This window comes from Diplotaxodon limnothrissa, linkage group LG11 (assembly GCF_057381915.1).
Source record: "Diplotaxodon limnothrissa isolate DT_005_m linkage group LG11, D_limnothrissa_male_GT1.1, whole genome shotgun sequence".
Taxonomy (NCBI): domain Eukaryota; kingdom Metazoa; phylum Chordata; class Actinopteri; order Cichliformes; family Cichlidae; genus Diplotaxodon; species Diplotaxodon limnothrissa.
This window is the reverse complement of record NC_140606.1, coordinates 18,252,885-18,272,417: the sequence shown is the minus strand read 5'-3', so window position 1 is coordinate 18,272,417 and position 19,533 is coordinate 18,252,885. Positions and strand designations below refer to the sequence as shown.

General features: G+C 39.4%; 1 protein-coding gene across 1 annotated transcript; it reads right to left on the bottom strand.

Annotated features, from left to right (window-relative positions):
- Window positions 1-4,215: 4,215 nt before the first annotated feature.
- On the bottom strand, window positions 4,216-17,281 carry LOC146622567 (secretagogin-like). Its single transcript, XM_085365240.1, has 11 exons — window positions 17,212-17,281; window positions 16,730-16,800; window positions 13,330-13,422; window positions 10,253-10,342; window positions 8,467-8,523; window positions 8,057-8,134; window positions 7,429-7,484; window positions 7,183-7,228; window positions 6,992-7,051; window positions 5,252-5,320; window positions 4,216-4,344 (listed from the first exon to the last, which is right to left on the bottom strand). The coding sequence occupies exons 1-11, from the start codon at window positions 17,279-17,281 to the stop codon at window positions 4,216-4,218; spliced, it is 819 nt and encodes a 272-aa protein (XP_085221366.1).
- Between the last annotated feature and the right edge of the window lie 2,252 nt (window positions 17,282-19,533).

Sequence of the window (19,533 nt, the reverse complement as noted above, 5' to 3'; positions counted from 1 at the left end):
GATGTTCTGTGCAGAAGGGAGTGTCTCCTTCTCTTTCCAGCTCTCCCTCTCACATGCAGGCACACACACATACACACACACAATCCAATATGCGTGCACTTATTGGTTCAGCAGCTGTGTCTTAATTACTCAAAGGGCTTCCAGCTAGCACACCAATATTGTAACAACAGGTGTAGCTTCACATGTCGAGCAAAAATCTCCCAGCGGTTGAAATGTTCCTTTAGTATGCTACATTCAAGACTATTTTGTATTCATCATCAACATGAGATATAACTTCACATACAACTTATTTGCTTTTTTCAGGAAAATTGTCCCACTGATGGAAAACAATGCTCCTATTAGCCATCTTAGTTCTTGGAACTGAACACAAAGACAGAATAATGACTTCAAAGTGAAAACACATTAGACGCCACGTGCCATGTGCCACTCAAAGGAAAAACGCAGTCGTGATTAAATTAGGAATGATTCTTGGCTGTAAAATCTACCTCGTTAAAGCAGTAACCCAGCAGGTGCCCTTCTCGCGTTTAATAAGACAATAGTGCAAATACATTCAAAACAAATCATAAAACAAGTTAGATTTTTTTTTGGTGGCCTTCAGAAACAAGCCAAATCTAAACAGTCTCTAAGGCTGTTATAACACCTTCCCTGTTTGGTTTGGTTAAAACAAACTGCCTGTTTGCACTTTAAGTGCAATATGGGCTGGTGTGAATTTTGACAGGTGCAGCCTGGTGCAGACCAGAGGAAGGTTCCTGGTGCAGGATGTTGATTGTGAAAGTGTGACATGAACGCAAGCAGACAAGCCAGAGTATTTTTGGATGATAAATTTGCATTGAATTGGCAAAAAACCAAAATCTGCTTTTATAAATGAAATGTATCAGCACTGTTAAGGTCAAAAACAGAGCAACACCTTCACTTAAGTGACTTGTAATGCATTTTCAGCCTGCAATAATGTACCGACACTATAGATTAAAATCTATTATTAATAATTTGATTTTCCTATTGAGGATGAACTAGAACATTTAAAGAATTGAATGTCATGCAGACTTGTTTTTGAGTTTTAATGTATTCAACTTAATCCAAGCACACAGAAACATCCTGTGCACCTCTACATTGTCTCAGGAGCTTGAAAATAAAGCGCCTGAAGTTTCGTGAAGATGTTTCCCCTCCACAAGTCCCAGGTATTTAAAACCCTGAGGGGATTGTCCCTTAAAAGGGTTGTTGACCAACTGTTAATCATGTGTTTCACCACATGAGCCAAGGTGTGGAAAAAGGTCTGCCTTGTTACCACCAGAGGTTTTGGGGTGAAACCACTGTAAGATCTTGCTTCGCCCTATTGGGGATGACCCATCGGGGTCACCTGACACATGTGAGTGGATGTTGATCGCAAAACTGCATTGTAGGTGGCAGACAGTTGGTATCACAACGCTCCCTTTATTCAGTGACAGTTGTTCACCGTGGACATAGACGGCCTCCTTTAGGCGCAGTGTACAAAAGGATAAAAGTCACTCGCTTTTCTTCCAAGATTCTTAGAGTGCCACGGCCTGGATGACTGAGAAACTACACAGATAAACCTCTACACCACCATATTTGACAAGTGATGTGGTATGCTTTCCTGTTTGCTCAGATTAGTTTAACAGATGTTTGCAGAAACAGTTGCATAGATGTGAACATGATCTGCATATCTTAGACTTAACTATAGCTACCCTTTAACCATATATTGTGTCTGGCTTCAATAGACATACTCCAAGAGCTTTAAAGTATCAGGCACAGCTCTTGCAGTGGAACACTACAAAATAAATGCATCCATGGGTCATTACTTAAGAATTAAGCTCTACCTAATAGGTTTATAACCTGTTTAGGGGCTTGGAGCAATGGTGGTTCAGGGATATTTTGCTCCGAGGCCACATATCAAGAGGCATCACGTCTCCACTAAATAAATACAACCAATATTATAAAGTGGAAATTATTTACACAAAAATATGGATCTTTCTCCGTGCAGTCATTTTTATTCATAAATGAAGGAGGTAGCCATCTATATCTAAGCTTATTCCTGGGGAAAGAAAATATTACATTTTCCCGGTAAAGCGGATCTAAAAATCCAAGAGCCTTCTGTTTTGACTCAAGATATATTTGTGATATCGTCAGCCTTTGGCAGGCTGATAGTGGTTCAGATATAGTCCAGGTCAATCTGAAAGCACTGTCATCTAAAATTAAGTTTTATTCAGCTGATAATACAAGAATGATTAAACTAAAAAATGGCCTGAATAATTCTGAATACACCGTGCTCCAGCCTTGATGATAGAAATTGTATTTTATTGAAATTCCCTTCTACTCGCCTACAATAGCTGTTAAACATCCACTGCAAATGATTCATGTGATACGGTGGTTGGCCATAATGGGAAAGTGTTTTGCAGCAATTGGGTAGCAGCTGCTCTGCCCACACAAAAACACACAATCAGCCCTTAACTGTACCAGACATGCACGAAAACACTCGCAACTGAACCTATTACCTGTATAAAGCAAACAGTGTAAAGGTAGCAAGGCTTCTTTGGTGAGTGATCTCTCACACACACACACGCGCGCACAGGAGCTTTGTGGAGACTCAAAGGTTAATGAGGCTCCGTAATCCAGAGTAAAGCTTTTAGGTCTTCACCATTAGTCCCTTTCAGTGGCTTGAGGGCTGTTTTTATTTTAACAGCTTTAGTTTACATTGTCCATCTCTGTGAGCTGTTAGCAGAGAAGGATCAGAATGACATGTGTTACAGTGTATGTGGTGGAGTATTTAGACCTGACCTTCTCTAAGCAGATCATCGAGCTTAGCCTGATCAGAAACAGTGTTTTTAGAATACAAATGATCAGCCAACAAACGGCTATTGGATTAATCTTTATCCCAGGGATGTGAAACTCATTTTACATGTTGGTCACATACAGCAAACTTTACCCAGAAGTGGGCTGGATGAGTGAAACTCTCTTTTCTGTCAGTGTAATAACTAATCTCTGAGATGTCTCAATATAAGGTTAAAAAAAAGAAGAAGAAGAAGAAGAAACTGAATTTCCACAGCATGTCTTGGTCTTCCTTTTTGACAGATGTGTAATATTACAGAAAAGGTGCTGGTAGTTCATTGCCCAGACCGCTCCGTATTTATAAAACAAGGTTTTTGTTCATTTAAAAAAAAATCTATAGACAGCAAAAACAGGAACATTTAATTGTTTTTTGCTTGTTTACTTTGAGATCTTCATCAGCAGGAAAAGTAGTTAAACGTATGAAAACACATTTAAAAGTCACAAAATTTACGCCCTCCTTCACTTTTACCAAAGCATTTCAGCTGGTCAGGTTTGAGTCTTTGCCAGGCCAATTCTGGCCCTGGGCCTTATGTTTGACACACCTTCTGTAGCCCCTTATTTGCTTCTGCACACTCCAAACATTATAATTCTTTCCTTGTGTTTTTGCAGCCATCATCATCAATGTGATAAAACTGATAAAAGAAACTGAAAAGGCGTCTCATCTACAAAGACTGTGCAGCTTTCATGTTATTATTTTCTACAGGAAACACCAGCACCGGCTTTAACATTTTAACCCTCTCAAGGCAGGCGTTGCAGATTTGCGACATTTAAAAGCTAACAACCTGATTACCCCACATACATATTTTATGAGTTTTTTTTACTCAGAAGTACCACTGCAGGTATTCTTTTGTGCATTAGCAACAAAAACTTAATTTGAGCCTGAGAGGGTTAAAGATTTTACATGACACGAGAAATCAATATGCCATTGTTTATTTCCTCTGCAGACCATTACAGTAAAAATATTCTCAACATCCTGTGAGTAAGCCTTCTCTGTAAGCAGAGAAACATGCAAGTGCATAAGGTACTCCAAGAAAACATCAGAATGAAAAAAGGATTTATTTTCACATGAAACAGCACACTGATATACCACAAATCATATGGCACTGAAGTTCATTTCAACGTAACATTCAAACCTCATTGTTTTCATGCACAAATAACCTGTAATTTCAGATCAGAGGTCATTTTATTTCGCCACAGAGCATCTTATTATGCCTAGCATATCAGGATCCAATACACCATGAATGCTGACCTTTAATAACTTAGCAACTTGACTTAGAGCATAACACAGCATTCCACTAGCTATCATTTATTATCGATTAAGCAGCACACGTAGCGTCATTGTTTCATAATCCACTAGTACAGTACAGATCTCTAATTTTTCAGCTTGACTCCCAGACACAGAGCTAACTCGTTCCTTTGGATCTTTCCATCCTTGTTGACATCGCAGTGACGCAGCAGAACGGCTCGCAGGTTGTCCAGCTCAGGACCCGTGATATTAGGCTGGAGAGGAGAAAAGTACAAATTCATCTCTAACTAATGTGGTTACTTTCCCTTCTTTGTATTCAGTTTCTGCAATATTAGAGTCATACAGGCATTTATTTATATTATAGATTAATATCTGTGTAACTAAAGAAAACGGGTAGAAAACAGGAGTTTTGTTTTTGTTTACAGCAACGTGTCATTAGTGTGTGTGCATGAGCATGATCAGTTTTTGTATTCAGGAAGTAGGGAGTCTGATAAATCTGTTTCATATAGATAACACAACATAACATCGCCATAACACGTAATGTAGGTCACACACAAAACAGTGAAGCTGTATAGGAACAACTCTCATTTCTGCTGTTGAAGGGAGAGAGATGGTACAACAGGGAGAGCAATGACTGATGATTAATCTTGTTTACATATGATGATGAATGATTTCGCCACCAGCAATTACTGAGCAGATACATTCTCTGGCCACTTTGTTAGGCACACCTGTTTCATTTGCTTTAATGTGCACAAACTGGCCAAAATGAAACAGGTTGTAAAACACTGCCCTGTCTGGTGACTTGAAAACATGAAGCCATCAGGCAGATGGTTCACACTGTTGGTGGTGGTGTAATAGTGTAATTTTCTTGGCACATTTTGGGCCCCTTAGTACCAATTGAGCATCACTGCTGACCATGCCCATCCTTTTATATCATCTCAAACTGCTTTCTTGAACGTGAAAATGAGTCCACTGCACTCAAATGCCTTCCACAGTCACCAGATCTTGATCCAATAGACCACCGCTGAGATGTGGAAGAACAGAGGGGGGTATAGTCTTCAGTAGGACGATGTTTTGTAAGCTAATGTCAGCATTTTCAGCTAAGTACTACTCTGACTGGCACAACCATTACATTAAGTGGACCAAAGAACAGACTCTTACCCTGACAAGGCCCATCATATCCTTGACAAAGCCATCGACCTCAGGACCCTCAAGTGCTCCTGTCTCACTCTGAACAAGAAAAAGAAAAGAAGTTGTAGGAAAGTAGAGAGGCAAAAACAAAGGCGCTTATTATCCTTTGTAACTTACTTCCCACTCACATTAGTCAGGCAGTCAGCTTTTTCCTTTTTTCTTTCTTTCTTTTGTTTGCTAGTTAGGGGTGAGGGTTGTCCCACAATTGTTATGTACAAAGGAAAAGGAAACTCATCGGAGGATGAATGAAATTAATTGCAGGCGTTGGTGAAACGACTCATAGAAAAAAGTTTAAAAATCAGATCTTAGGGAATCACGTCACTGTCTTTTATTCTGTGCTAAAAACTACTCATATAAATACTTAAATGTTTATAGAATAGAACTGGGTTTTACCAAGAGACCAGCTCTTAGCTCTTTAACCTTCTGCCTATGTTAAAATATTAGCTAACTAACTTGTTCCCATCTTTCTACTCTATTATATGTTAAGTACTTAAACTACTTTATTCTTTAATATCCTGAAAACTGCAGAACAATTGTCAGTAAGCTGATTTGATCATGTATCCAAGTACAGAAAAAAAGGGTTCATTCAGATCATTTCCTCAGGTTTAACTTGACAACTGCATGCAGATTACTTTCGGGAATATGTGGGCTTATTGGAGGGTTCTCAGGCTGCAGTAGGTGTTTGATTAATCAGAATGACAGCGTTAACTCATCATCCCAGAGTGTGATTTGACTACATAATGGATTATTTACATCATCATCTAGATTACAGATGTACCGAGCCCACCGCAGCACAGTATGCAAATCTGTGAGTGCTATTAATTGGCACAGGAAGACAATAGTGCTGATGATATCTGTCCTAGGGTCAGTCCTACTGATAAGAGATTCAATAACAAGTTGAAAAGAGACTGCTGAACCCATGTTTTATGTTACAATCTGATCAACACACTACATGGAAATTGGCAACTGCAGGCGCAGAAAATAATATATTATACAGCCGTCCACTGCCGGCAGCTTTATCACCACAGGGTGCTTTGCTCATGATTTCTGCTGAAATTATTATTATTTTTTGTATTTGCTACAGCAAAAAATATCTGCTTTGTTTTAACAAAGAAAACCTGAATCCAAACATCCAATATTATTTGACCCCTAGGTTTGCATTTGGCAAGCCAAATAGTGTTTGTCTACATAGATGCAGATTTTATTTTAATATTCAGTCAGTTTAACACTGAGCCAGACAGCAGCCTTTCTCCCTTTAGTCTCTAGCTTGTTGAACAAGCAACCAAAGAAATATTTGTTAGAGATGGACAGTTAATAAACCTGCACATAGCTGCACATTGTGTGGCATGTAAAAATACCTGCAGAGTAATACCTAATTTGGTTTACTCCTACTAAATATCCCCTGTATTTTGTGCCTCCTTGCTTATGTCTTCAGTTACGTGTTGTCTTCCACTGAGATCGATCATGTGATTCATCACAACTATCTGCTACGACTTGCCGTAACAATTAACAGTACACTGAGAAGTTGGAATACAGTGCAGATGCAACATTTTAGAGGCGCAACAAATGTAGTGATGATGTGTCACTTGTTCCACACGATGTCTTACCACAATATTCCCATATTTTCTTTCAGAATGTGCTGATGAATAACGTGGAAAACATGTCTGGAAATGATTGTCTTTCATCCACTCACTGTATTATTGTACTTACAACATCATAGTGGTTAAAAATCTTCTCAAAGTCTCTCTTTCTCTCGTCTTTACTGCAGGCCTTGGATGAACAAGGGACGAGACGGGAGGAGGGAAAAAAGTTAAACAAGAATTTGATTTAATCATAGATTTTAATCTGTTGTTGATCCAGTTACAAAACTTATGAAAGAGCAACATAAAGAAGAAACTTACATCCATTCGGAACTGGAGAAGGAAATTTTCTTCTAAAGCTAAGATCCTTACGGGAAAAACATGGAAAAAACAGGGAAATAGTTTGTATCACCAGCTTTGAAATAATCTTATGAATAGTTTCATTCATTCTTACAGAATAACTAAACAAACGGACATTCTATGTATCCGGTAAGAGACAGTGGAATTCATTCTGAGACATGTAGCGTCTTGAGCTGTTATCACTGAGCAAGAATCTTTGAGCCGTACCTCGCCAGATCGTTCAGATCCAAACGTCCGTCCTTGTTTTTGTCAAAGATTTTCATCTGCAAGATAACAGGATGTGTTAAGAAGCATGAAAACCATAACCCTCAGTGAACGTCTGTCTTATTTCTTTGTTTTTCTGCCTTTTTTCTTAAAACCACCTGCGACTCTAGAGCCACTCATCAATCTGTATGGCTCTATGGGAGAATCAATCTCTTGTAAAATGAAAACTATAAAGGAGAAGGAATAGGCTGTCTGACACTTGAGGCTGGTAGAAAAGTAACTGGGGAAAAAGAATTTGTATTTGATATTGCTCGATTTTGATCCTTTTGTCATTTGATAGCCGCAAAAGCAAAGAAAATACCAACAAAATGACATCACAAGAATCGCAAAAATCTCTAATAAAAACTAAATAAAAACAAGTAATGTTTTGGGGACAACCAATACAAGTCAACATTACAGGAAACTCACAACTCCTTTACCAGCTTTACACAGCCACACAGGAAATGCAACAGGCGATCCGGCTAACAGTTAAGTCAATGAAGGGGCCGATGAGTCCAGCTTCACACTGAATCAACAGCATAAACTGTCAGCAAGGACTAATCGCACTTAATTCAAGAGTTGGATTTACTACCATTGCATCAGTGTAGTCCTCCAGCTTGTCCGGTGTCACTTCCTTGTGCTGCAGCTCGAACAAGTCTTTCAGGAAAGCCTGTCGGTTTATCAAATAATCAAACAGCAAAACAGTCAGTTCTAGGAGTTCTAGTTTACAAATTCTGCAAAAAAACAAAACAAAACCAAAACAAAAATAGCGCTTTATTTATGCACGGTATGAAAAAAAAGTAAAGACATTCACAGCATTGATATGCATTTAAAGCACCGTATATCTCTAAATCAAACAGCCATTACTAGATCACACCAAAAACAACGAATCTCTATTCTGAAGAAAAAGATTGCATCTTGGTATGTGGAAGAACAGGAAACAGTCAGTGAGGAAAAGACACATTAAATGCTTCTGCTTCACAAGGAGTTTATTTTTGTTACCTTCAGCTCCTGAGCCGATATGTAGCCACTGCAGTCAACATCATACTTCCTCCATATCTAAACAGGCAAATCAGCAAAGTATTACATGTGATGTCCCGCGGTTATTGAGACTATCTGAATACTGTAAAATCACGGTAACTCATATCATCATGTTTTTACAGGATATTAACTAAAGAGAATTGCAGTTTGCTGGTGAAATTCCCTGGAAGTGCAGTGCAGATTTACTTTAGATCGATTATTATGGATTTATTGCCAACAGTACTCACTTGTCTGCCTTCACATGCAAACACATTTGTGTGACATCTCATTCTTTATCCATAGGATTTAATATGATGTCAGACCACCCTTTTCAGCTATAACGGCTTCAAATCTTCTAGGACGGCTTTCCCACAAGGTTTAGGAGTGTGTTTATGGGAATTAGTGAAGATTCTTCCAGAAACACACATGTGAGTTCAGACGCTGATGTTGGACCAGACCGCTCTAAGTAATCCCAAATCGGTTGAGGTCAGGACTCTGTGCAGGCCAGTGAAGTTCTCCCACACCAAACGTGCTCATTCCGTGTCTTTCTGGACCTTACTTTGTGTGCTGGTGCGCAGTCATGTTGGAACAGGAAGGGGCCATCCCCAAACTGTTCCCACAAAGTTGGGAGCATGACATTTTCCAAAATGTCTTGGTATGCTGAAGCACAGAGCGTTCTGGAACTAAGAGACCGAGTCCAACTCCCCAAAAAACAACCCCACACCATAATCCCTCCTCCACTAAACTTTATACTTGGCACAGTCCAGCAGACAAGTACTGTTCTCTGGGCAACCATCAAACCTAGCCATCGGATTGCCAGAGGGAGAAGAGGATGAGAGAACACGTCTCCACTGCAGCTGACACTTTACATGCACTTGGTGATGTAAGGTGTGGATGCAGGTGCTCGGCTATGGAAACCCATGCCATGAAGCTCTTTCTGCTCTTTGTTCTTGTACTAATCTGAAGGTCATATGAAGTCTGGAGGTCAGTAGCAACTGACTCTGCAGAAAGTTGGCAACCGCTGCAGAACATGCACCTCATGCTTTAATTTTACATGGCCTACTACTCCGTGGATGAAATGCTGACACTCCCAATTGCTTCCACCTTTTTTTTAAATACCACTAACAGCTGACAGTGGAAAATTTAAGTGTGAGGAAATTTTACTTGTAGCACAGGTGGCATCCTATCACGGTACCACCCTGGAATTCCCTTTGTGGAAGAGCGACCCATTCTTTGTTTGTTAATTTTACCCCTGTGAGCACAGAAGTGAAGTGGAACACCTGAACTCAGTGATTTCGATGGGTGAGTAATTTGGGTAATATATTCAGGAAAACCTGTTGAAGGTTTGAAGAACCACAATGGGCTATCACCACACTGTAAAGCATTTCAAACAACAATCAGTAGCTGCAAGCGTTCATGCAGAAATCTCACATGCGACTTGTTGAATCTGACCTGCCATGAAGATTTTTTAGTCAACTTAATCAAATAAAAGAACACCTGAGCCCATTCATACTCTTCCAACGTGCAAAAAAAGGACGATGATGTCCAGTGAAATAATGTATCATTTGAGGATATAAAAAACAGTCCACTAATCAGATCTTTAACGGTGTGTTCTCCATATGCAAGCCTCAAAGCCTGGGTCATCAAGATACCACTGGGGTTTGAGAGGTTTTAATACTACTGGCATTACTTTTAATTGTTAAAATTGTTGATGGGCGATGCTTAGGTCATGCCATGCTCTGCTCTCGTGTGTTACTTTTGACCTTACCGTCATGAATTCAACAGTGTTGTCCAGAGGATTTTCTCTGCGGAAAACTAAAAGGAAGTTTTCATCCTCAGGCAGGATCATGTGGGCCAGCTGGAAAATAAAAACAGACACAAAAATCTGAGTAAAGACAATGATGATGCTCCGTGAAGCTTTTCATCTTAATTCTCGACTAAAGTTTCCATATTGGGAGACAACACATGGGGATGATTTAATTTAGGTGTGGTCCTGCACTAGCCCATCCTGGCTCCTCTCCAGTTCATGATGCTTTACTCTTGTCTGTCCTTCTAACCAACATCAGGCCTCCATTAGCAGATTAAACCATCTTCGATCATCATTCCTACTAAAACACGAGATAATACTGGCGCATTCAGGTCACAAATCCTGATGAGACCTATAGTAAAACAAAATTGTTTACTGCACAAAATATGTGGCTTTTAAAGAGCTGATTGCCTAAACAAGTGTTGCTTAATGGTTTTTTCTTAGCTCGCTTTAATGCCGTGAAACAAAAGTCACAGATGCAAAACAGACCTCTGTAAGTTTTCTTTTTGCCAGTGAGGCATGTGGTCGCAACATAACAGTTGCACACACCAAAGAATTCATGCCATGATGTATATCTGGCACACAACAGTTTGTTTGCTAAGTGCACTTAAACAGATCACTCATGTATAGAAACAGCAACTGCAGCAGAGACAGGATATTGTGGCTTTCTGGGTTTTTGACTTCCTACTAATAATGTATGTGAGGATGTCTCAAGCGTGCAGGGTGGGGAGATGGCATCATGACCCAAAAAGTGGTTGATTCAGACACATTTATCTTCAAGTGTGTAGCAATTCCTGGTACAAACCCAGATGAGATGCTACATCTATAAATGATATGACTTAAATAAGTATTTCAACTTATACCACTATGATGCAAATAAAATGCTCAATATATGTCCTAGCACACATTTACATGTAGTGAATTTTTATGTGTTGAGACTGAACATTAGCTACACTTTGTTAAAAATGATAACTGCAGTCTTTATGAATGTGTGTGTGGAGCATCGCAGCTAAAGCTCTGTCACCTTGAATCTTGCACACACATCTGGAGGACTCTCTATGACAAGTATGACAAGAGAAGTGTTTGAACAGAGGTGTTAGTTTACTACATACTCTGTTTAGAGACTGAACTTGTCTCAGAGACTGAACTTGTCTCTGAACTAGTTCAGTTTCTGAGCTAGTACCACAGAGCATTGTACACATTATCCTACTGGAAGCAGCCATTAGAAGGTGGGCACACACTGGTGGAAGTAAAGTCTTCAGGTAGCCTGTAGTGTTCAGTTAGTGCGAACTTGTGCCAACAATGGTGTAATACCGTATATGAATCAGAATAGTTCCATGCTTTCTTTCCATTCACCTCAAATCCTGGCCTATCATGTATATATTGCAGCAGAAATTGAGACTCATCATATCAGGCAGCATCCAGTCTTCTGCTGCTGTAGCCTATCTACTTAAAGATTCACCATCTGTTTGTAATGAGTGGATATTTAATTTACTGTTGCCTTCTTATCAGCTCCAAGAGTTCTGGCCATTCTCTGACCTCTCACATCAGCAAAGCACCATAGTACTGGCACTCTCTAAATATTTTCTCTTATTCAGAACATTCTTTGAAAACTCTAGAGATGGCTGTGTGTGAAAATCCCAGTAGATCAGCCGTTTCTGAAATACTCGGAGCTGCCATTCTGGCACCAAAAAACACACCATGTTCATTTAAATCACCGTTCTTCTCCAGCTCTGAAGGTCAGTTTGACCTTCAGCAGGTCATCTTGACCTTGTTGAATTTGATTGCTACCACAGGTTTGGCTTATTAGATATTTGCTTGATTTAACAGGTGTACTTGTAAGCAGCCAGGGACTGCATGTGACAACTGAAACTACGATTGCCTTTCCATTTGTTTGGACAAGAGCTTGAATCACCTGCTAAATTAGCACAACAATTATAATAGCTTACATAAAAATGATTATAGTGACATCCACACAAACAGAGTTGGCACAAAAGGATGATTGTTACCAGACTGGAAATTTTTATAAGCAATTACTGACATAAAACCTGAGTTATGGTTTTGAAACTGTGTCGGGAAATTCAGATGGGCAGAACATGAAGCTACAAAGAATACTCTGTCCCTGCCTCGGTCACAGTAAATCTTCAACGGGGCATTTTCAGCTTTCTGAGTAAATGCCTAAGCTTTTGTGTCTGTGGTTGCTGCACACATGGGAATGGTCTAATGAATGGCTGAAAGTTTCTGTGTTAGAAGGAAACATAATTCATTTCATTGCTCTGATGAAGCACTGTGGCTACTGCTTAGCTGGGAGGTGCATCAATTACCCAGAGTGGAGCTCGGGAGAGCAGCGACATATAAATATGTCTGTAAAATTCAGGGGAACAGCTGCTGCATGTTAACTCGTCAGTCACATTTGATTTAAGGAAATAAATGGAATAAATCAGAAAGTCCTGTAAGAATTAACCCTGGTTAAACCCAAAAAAAAATGATGTCGATGTTTGAAGAATTAAAATAAATCAGTGGGCCTTTCACAATGCCAGTATATTGTTTACACTGCATAATGTAAGCATCAAAAGAACAAAAGAGTACAGTTTATACATTGTATATAGAGCAAACTGATATTTATTATATGGACTGTTACTCTTTAAATTAGGATTTTCGTGCTATTCTCCTCTGGCTGTCTTTTCGCTGCAAGGATAACTTTGGATAAGCCCCATTAGTCCGAATAATTTCAGTTCTTCTTAGATAACATACAGACTGAGCTACTGTCATACATAGATGAGGTAAATAAAAGAAGAAAAGGACATGCAGCTAAAGAAGTGATAGGAGGACTTGAATAGACAAAGTGTATAGAAAACAGGAAGTTAGCCCAAGAAACTAAACAAGTTATCAGAGAGTGACTTTGTAGTGTCATGCTGGATGTTTGTGCACACCAAAGTCTAGAATTGTACAGCTTAAATTTTCACATTTTGCTGAAAGCTTTGGTATTAAAGAAAAAAGGAGAATTCATGTGTGTTATGAGACATAACTGGCTGTACCTCCTGAATCTGTAGTTTCCCGTCGGCAGTGACATCATAGGCAGACATAAACCTTTTCTTCAAATTCTGGACATCTTCTTCAGTGACTTTGTCCTGTACAAATTAAAACAAAACATTGATTCTCTATCCAAACTCAACCATTACAAAACCAGTACACGGTTTAACTGAAAGGCAGCTACAGTGTGGAATAAACAACGGTTCTAAATGTACACAGTAATAAAATATAATATATAAGATAAATCCAGTTATGCTATTACATACAGGTTGCTTACTATATATTTGAGAATCTTAAGAATCAAAGATATTGAACATAATACTTCAATGGGTGAGTCACACTTATTTTAAGCAGTGTCACCATGGATACTTATTTAATCTAAGACTTTTTTTTCTCTCAAGGTCTGCTTTCTCTACCCCAGGCTAACTGATCCACAGCTTAACCCACAGTTCACTTACTTGGCCTTCCTTTTCACATTCCCATTCTCACTACTCACTACATTATCACTGCAGGAGATCACCTGCCTACATCTACCCTCTACCATTCTCCTGTCACTCTGCATGTCCCCCTTCACAACATCTATGAACCTCCTCTGTGGTCTTCCTCTTCCCCACCTGCCTAGCAGCTCCACCTCAAACCCCCTCTGTCCAATATATCAGCTATCCCTCCTCTGCACATGTTAAATACAGCTCAAACTTGCTTCTCTAACTTTGTCTCCAAAATGTAGAACCCGAGCTGTCTATCTGATGTTTTCATTTCTAATCCCGTCCTGGTCTTTCCTAGTGAAAATCTCAGCTTCCTCAGCTCTGCCACCTCCAGCTCAGCCTCCTCTCTCTTTGTTAGTGATAGCATCTCCCAACCATACATCACAGCAGGTTTCACTACTATCTTGTAAACATTCCCTTGATCTCTTGCTGCTCCTTCTGTTGCAAATCATCCCCCACACTCCTCTCCGCTCACTCCACCCTACCTGCACTCGTTTCTTTACTTCTCTCAAGTGTATTTAAACTACTCTACCTTGAATACCTCAACTCCTTGCAGCTTCACTTTTCCACACTTCTCTCTCATTCACATATTCTGTCTTACTTCAAATTTCATTCCTCTATTATCCAGGGCATACCCCCACCTCTGCAGGGCCTTTCTACATGCTCCGTATTCGAACTACAGGTCACAATGTTGTCTGGGAACATCATCGCTTTCTAAGACTACTGCTTTGATCTCCACTGCCAGCCTGTCTATCACCATGCCAACAAAAAGGGGCTCGGAGCCGACTGATCCATTCACTGGAAACCATCCTTGGGACCTGTGCGAGCTCGTTGTAATTACTGCCAGACCAACCTGTTGACTCAAGTCAAAGAGCAGTCCTGAGAGAGCTGACAACTTTTCGGACAAAATGAGATCTTTTTCAGTTCATTTATCAGTCATTCGGTTTATATAGTACCCTAACAACAATCCAGAGGCTTGTGACTGGAGTGACTGGAGCTCATTAGGTGAGTAGGTCTTCTACTCAGTGGAAGGTTGGTGGTTCGATCCCTGGCTGGTCGCCAAAGTATCCTTGGCCAAGATACTCAACCCACAAATTACTCTTCGATGTATTCATTGGAATATCTAATTGTTAGATAGAAAGCACTTAGATAGAAAAAAGTACTAGTATGAATGGATGTGAATGAGGCATATTGTGTAAAGTGCTTTGAGTCTTCACCTAGAATAGAACAACACTGATCCATTGAGATTCCCAGTGGACAGACTGTGCTGGGTCTTTTTATTTTCCATTACCATCTCAATTATGTGCTTTTATCTGATGGATTCTTAACTTGCTATTTGATGCACAACACTGTACTAGAGTTGCATTCAAGAATAAAGAAAACACTTTCTAATAGACTGTAAACAAAATTAAATAGACCATAAAAAGAAAGAAAAAGCAGTGCAGAGTTAGTTTGTTGCATGCTTATCTCAGCTTCTTTCATTTCCTCTGCAGACCAGTTTCTTTCTCTGCCAGATGTCAGATAAGTGTGAATCAACTGAAGGCGATAATTTTGAGCCACTGAAGTTCTTTTAAAGTATATTTAGCAGCTCATCTTTCAGTTCTTTTTTAACCATGAACCACTCTGTAACAGTAACTATAGAAACCTGTGGATCTAAGGGGCTGAAGTCTGACTCTCTGCTTCATCCAATGCAGTGTACACAGTCTGCAGACTACAAGGTGACAGCCCTTCTCATTGCAGAAAGAGTATTGCTCTTGAGCATTAGCCTTGTATCACTCACTCTGTTGCTAAGTAAAGATTTTAAAGCAAACAACTTAATTTGAAAAACATGTTTTTCTAGACTAGCACAATACTAACTTGAGCATTGTTTAGATTTTACTGCCACATTAGACTTGCAATGTATCACATAAAACCTGAGTATGCAACTTGTGAGCAATTCTTGTACAATATTTTGCACCACATGCATAATTATGTGGCATGATGCACTCCAGGAAACAAAAGAACAAACCAAAGAGCACTGTGTGGCTGATGCTGCCCAATAGTTCAAAAGCAATGAATAGAAAAAAACAGAATGACTGTCAAGTGCTTTTGTAGCACAAAAACAAACACACCAAACACTATATCACCTTGGGGGGGGGGGGGGGGGGGGGGGGGGCATTATGGATGGAAAGCAAACATCAGAAAGACAAAAAGGACATGTGGTTGGTGGTCTGTTTGTACTAGTACTACATAATTAGTATCCAAGGGAGTTCCACTGATAAACACACATGCAAACATGAACGTGTGCTAATAGATGTGTGCTCGTCTCAGTGTCCATTAGGAAAGAGCTGGCTCTGTCTTTTTTTCAAGACAATGGTACTATAACGTTCCTCAGTAAACACGATGTGTCATTAGTGCACAAAACACACAGAAATGGCCAGTTTCTAATCACGTCAAGTGCTTTTCCTGACAGTGCCCAGAGCTCTTTAATTGAGTTGTGCCTAACATCCTTAAGTCACCCCACCCATTTTAGATAGCTCCATAATGTTCAGCTGCCCACACGGCAGAAAATGCTGTGAATTCTGTGTCTGAATTAAAATTGGGATTACCCAATTCACGCTTTTCTTTTCATAAACTGCCTCCAGTGAATTCATGAGACCAAAAAGAAGAAAATACCTCCTACTGTGCAGCAATTTGTAAATTTTGTGGCAACAGAAATAGAAAAGCATTAGACTAAACAATCTATAAAATGCAGGCCTTCATGCAAATTTCTACACCACTACTTCTACTGATACTATATAGAGATAAAATCATACTACATGCACACAGAGTGTCAGGATCAGATGTTACGATGCTATAATTTTCAGCATTGTGCTTGATCAGCTGCCCTTGACTGTATTTAACAGCTGTCATCGCAATAATTCATCCAGAGGCGACTTACCTGTGGACGCAGTCTTTTCATCATGTGACGGAAAAAGTCATCAAGCTCTTTGCCCTCAATGTAGCCATTATCTGTCCAATTATAAAAAAGAAAATCCCGATGTCATTAACAATTAAACAAAGTTGGATTTTCTTTCAAATAAATAAATAAATACCTAGTGGAGAAGTAGCTCTACCATAAACAAGCCGAGTTCATATTTTTAGGTGTCTTGTGCAACTTTGCACTACTGCTTAGTATTCAACATCCTCTTTGTTTTATCTAATCTTTTCAGATGTGATTAATACAAAGTTCCTACAGGAAATGAACAACTCACTCATTCTCTTCTTTTTTTCTTTTTTTTAATGTGATTATAATATTTCAACTTCATGAGAGGTCACCTTTCTTAAATGTCTAACAATGACAAAAAAATAATTCTAGGTACTCCACTGTTTTATGTATCTTTATTATAAGAACAATAAGAAGACATGAGTGAATGTCCTTACCATCTGCATCAAAGTGTTGCCATATCTCCAGGAAACCAGCTGCGTCCAGGTCCTCAAAGGCAGAGTCCATGTTTATTAAGGAAAAGCAGGCTGTGAACTTTACACATACAGAAAGAACGACGTCTGAGGTGACAAACTGTTTTTACACTGTAGCCTGCTTGGTTGACATATGCTTTTTGTGACTAAGCGAAAAACCACTCCTCCTTCCTCTGTGTATGTGTGTGTAGGGAGAGAGAGAAACACACAGTTCACATCCAGAAGGAACAGCACTACTGTATTTGCCATCTGGTGGTTGTTTAGCTACACTGCAAAGCAGATCTTCAACTGGAACAGCAGATACACACAACGTGACAAATGTTATAGCCTGTAAAATTATTTTAATCAGTATTAATTGCATGAAGAAATGCCCATCATCAGACTTAGTGGAACATATTTAACCGTGTCCAAACAGAACAAGTGATGTATTAATGACAGAAGGAAACAACCAAACAACAAAAACACATTGAAGTGCATTAACAATCTAAGTAAACCTAAAGTGATTACGTTTAATAAATAATTACGTACAAAGAATTCATTTCTACATTTATAAACAAGTGAGAGGAAAACCAACAAATGATCAAGACATCACCGGCCACTGTTTGCTTTTTTTGAATTTTTTTTTTTTATTATTCCAAATAAGTTACAAACAAATCCCTAGTATAGAAGTGTACTTAGTACCAAAACAATATAGGATTCGCTGCGGTCACATAGGTGTGTGGCTATATCATATGTAAGTATATTACACGTGCATATGTTACACATACATATATACACACACCTACATGTATGACAGCACATATATACATACAGTACAACTCACAGTCACATCATGCAGTCACACACGTAGACACCGAGGTCTAAACTTAATGCTACGAGTTATTTTCATGTTTCTCCCACCAACAGAAACGATGTGGACACTCAAGTTTGGAAGGAAACTGGAAACTATCTTTCACGCGACACCACAGATGTCCGGATCCTTTCCTTGCAGCATATTGCAAAGTAGTGCTTTTTTTGTTTTTGTTTGTTTTAGATAGGCGTGAACACCTTTGAGACAAAAAGTGAAGTCTGAGTGTTGAAAATCAAAGCAGCTCTTAGGGACAAGACTATATACAGCAGAGACGTTATTTCAAGTCCATGATTAGTGACAAAGAAGCAAAACCTAACCCTAGAAAAAAGACATCAGAAGACACCATAATATATGGAAAAGGTGCACCAGTAAGACCTTTGGCCCTGACTTGAATTAGGCTCTTGCACAGTAACATAAATACAAGCCATGGCCCTTTCACACTGTTCATGAAGACCCAATCTTGAGCGCACATATCAAAATGACAATAGAGCACAGCTCGACCTGCAGAATAAGTAGTTAATGCGATATAAAAGGTTGGAGTTTACATACCGGTGTTTATAGAGTGTGATGCTGACATTATGTCAGACCGAGTGACTGCAGAGCTCGAAATAAAAACAGAGGCATCTGTTTAAGACTGAACTGGCAACACAGTGCAGCATCACACTCAGGAAGAGTGGGCTGACTGAAGCATATCGGCCACTAAAAACCGACGTGGCATGAGTGGGATATCAAACCATTTATGCAACGTCTGTGAAACTGCACGGTCCAGTATCAAAAAAAACAGCATCACGTGCAGATGGAGAGATGAGCTGTCCACAAATCCTTTGCCACTTTCACTGTTTTCTTTACTTTTTTTCAATTCTGAAGATTATTGAGTCCAAAAGCACCATGTATTTGAGAAAGTTTGCAAACTGTATCAGTGTGAAAAGGTCACTGCTTGTTCTTAGAAGAGAGAAATCAGAAGAATTTGGCCTGAGACCCGAGCTAATGTGACTCAGTCAGATCCTGAAAATGGTATGTACAAAATAGCCCGAAGGTCCACGTGGTCAAAATACTGCTACCTTCAGTTCACTTTCACTTTAGGCACTGCTTGCTTTTTGAATTTAAGCATTATGATTGCCACCTAATGGCTTGAGATTTTTCCCCCATCCTGTGTGGAAAGTAAAAGTGAACTAAATTTGGAAGATGCTGAGGAAGAAGAGTGTCTGAAGGCTGGATTTCCTTCCTGTATCCTGCTTTTACACAGAGGACAAACTGATGAGGTTATTTTCAAAGCCTGGGCTTTTCTTTTGGAGGAATGTCAATATTACTCAATGAATAACATTAGTCTGTTTTTGGAAGGAAGGAGCCCTCTTTATCTTTAAGAGCAATACAGAGTCTCAACATTTCGACTAAAGGCTGCAATTTGTTTTCAGGAACACTTAGTAAGAATTTAA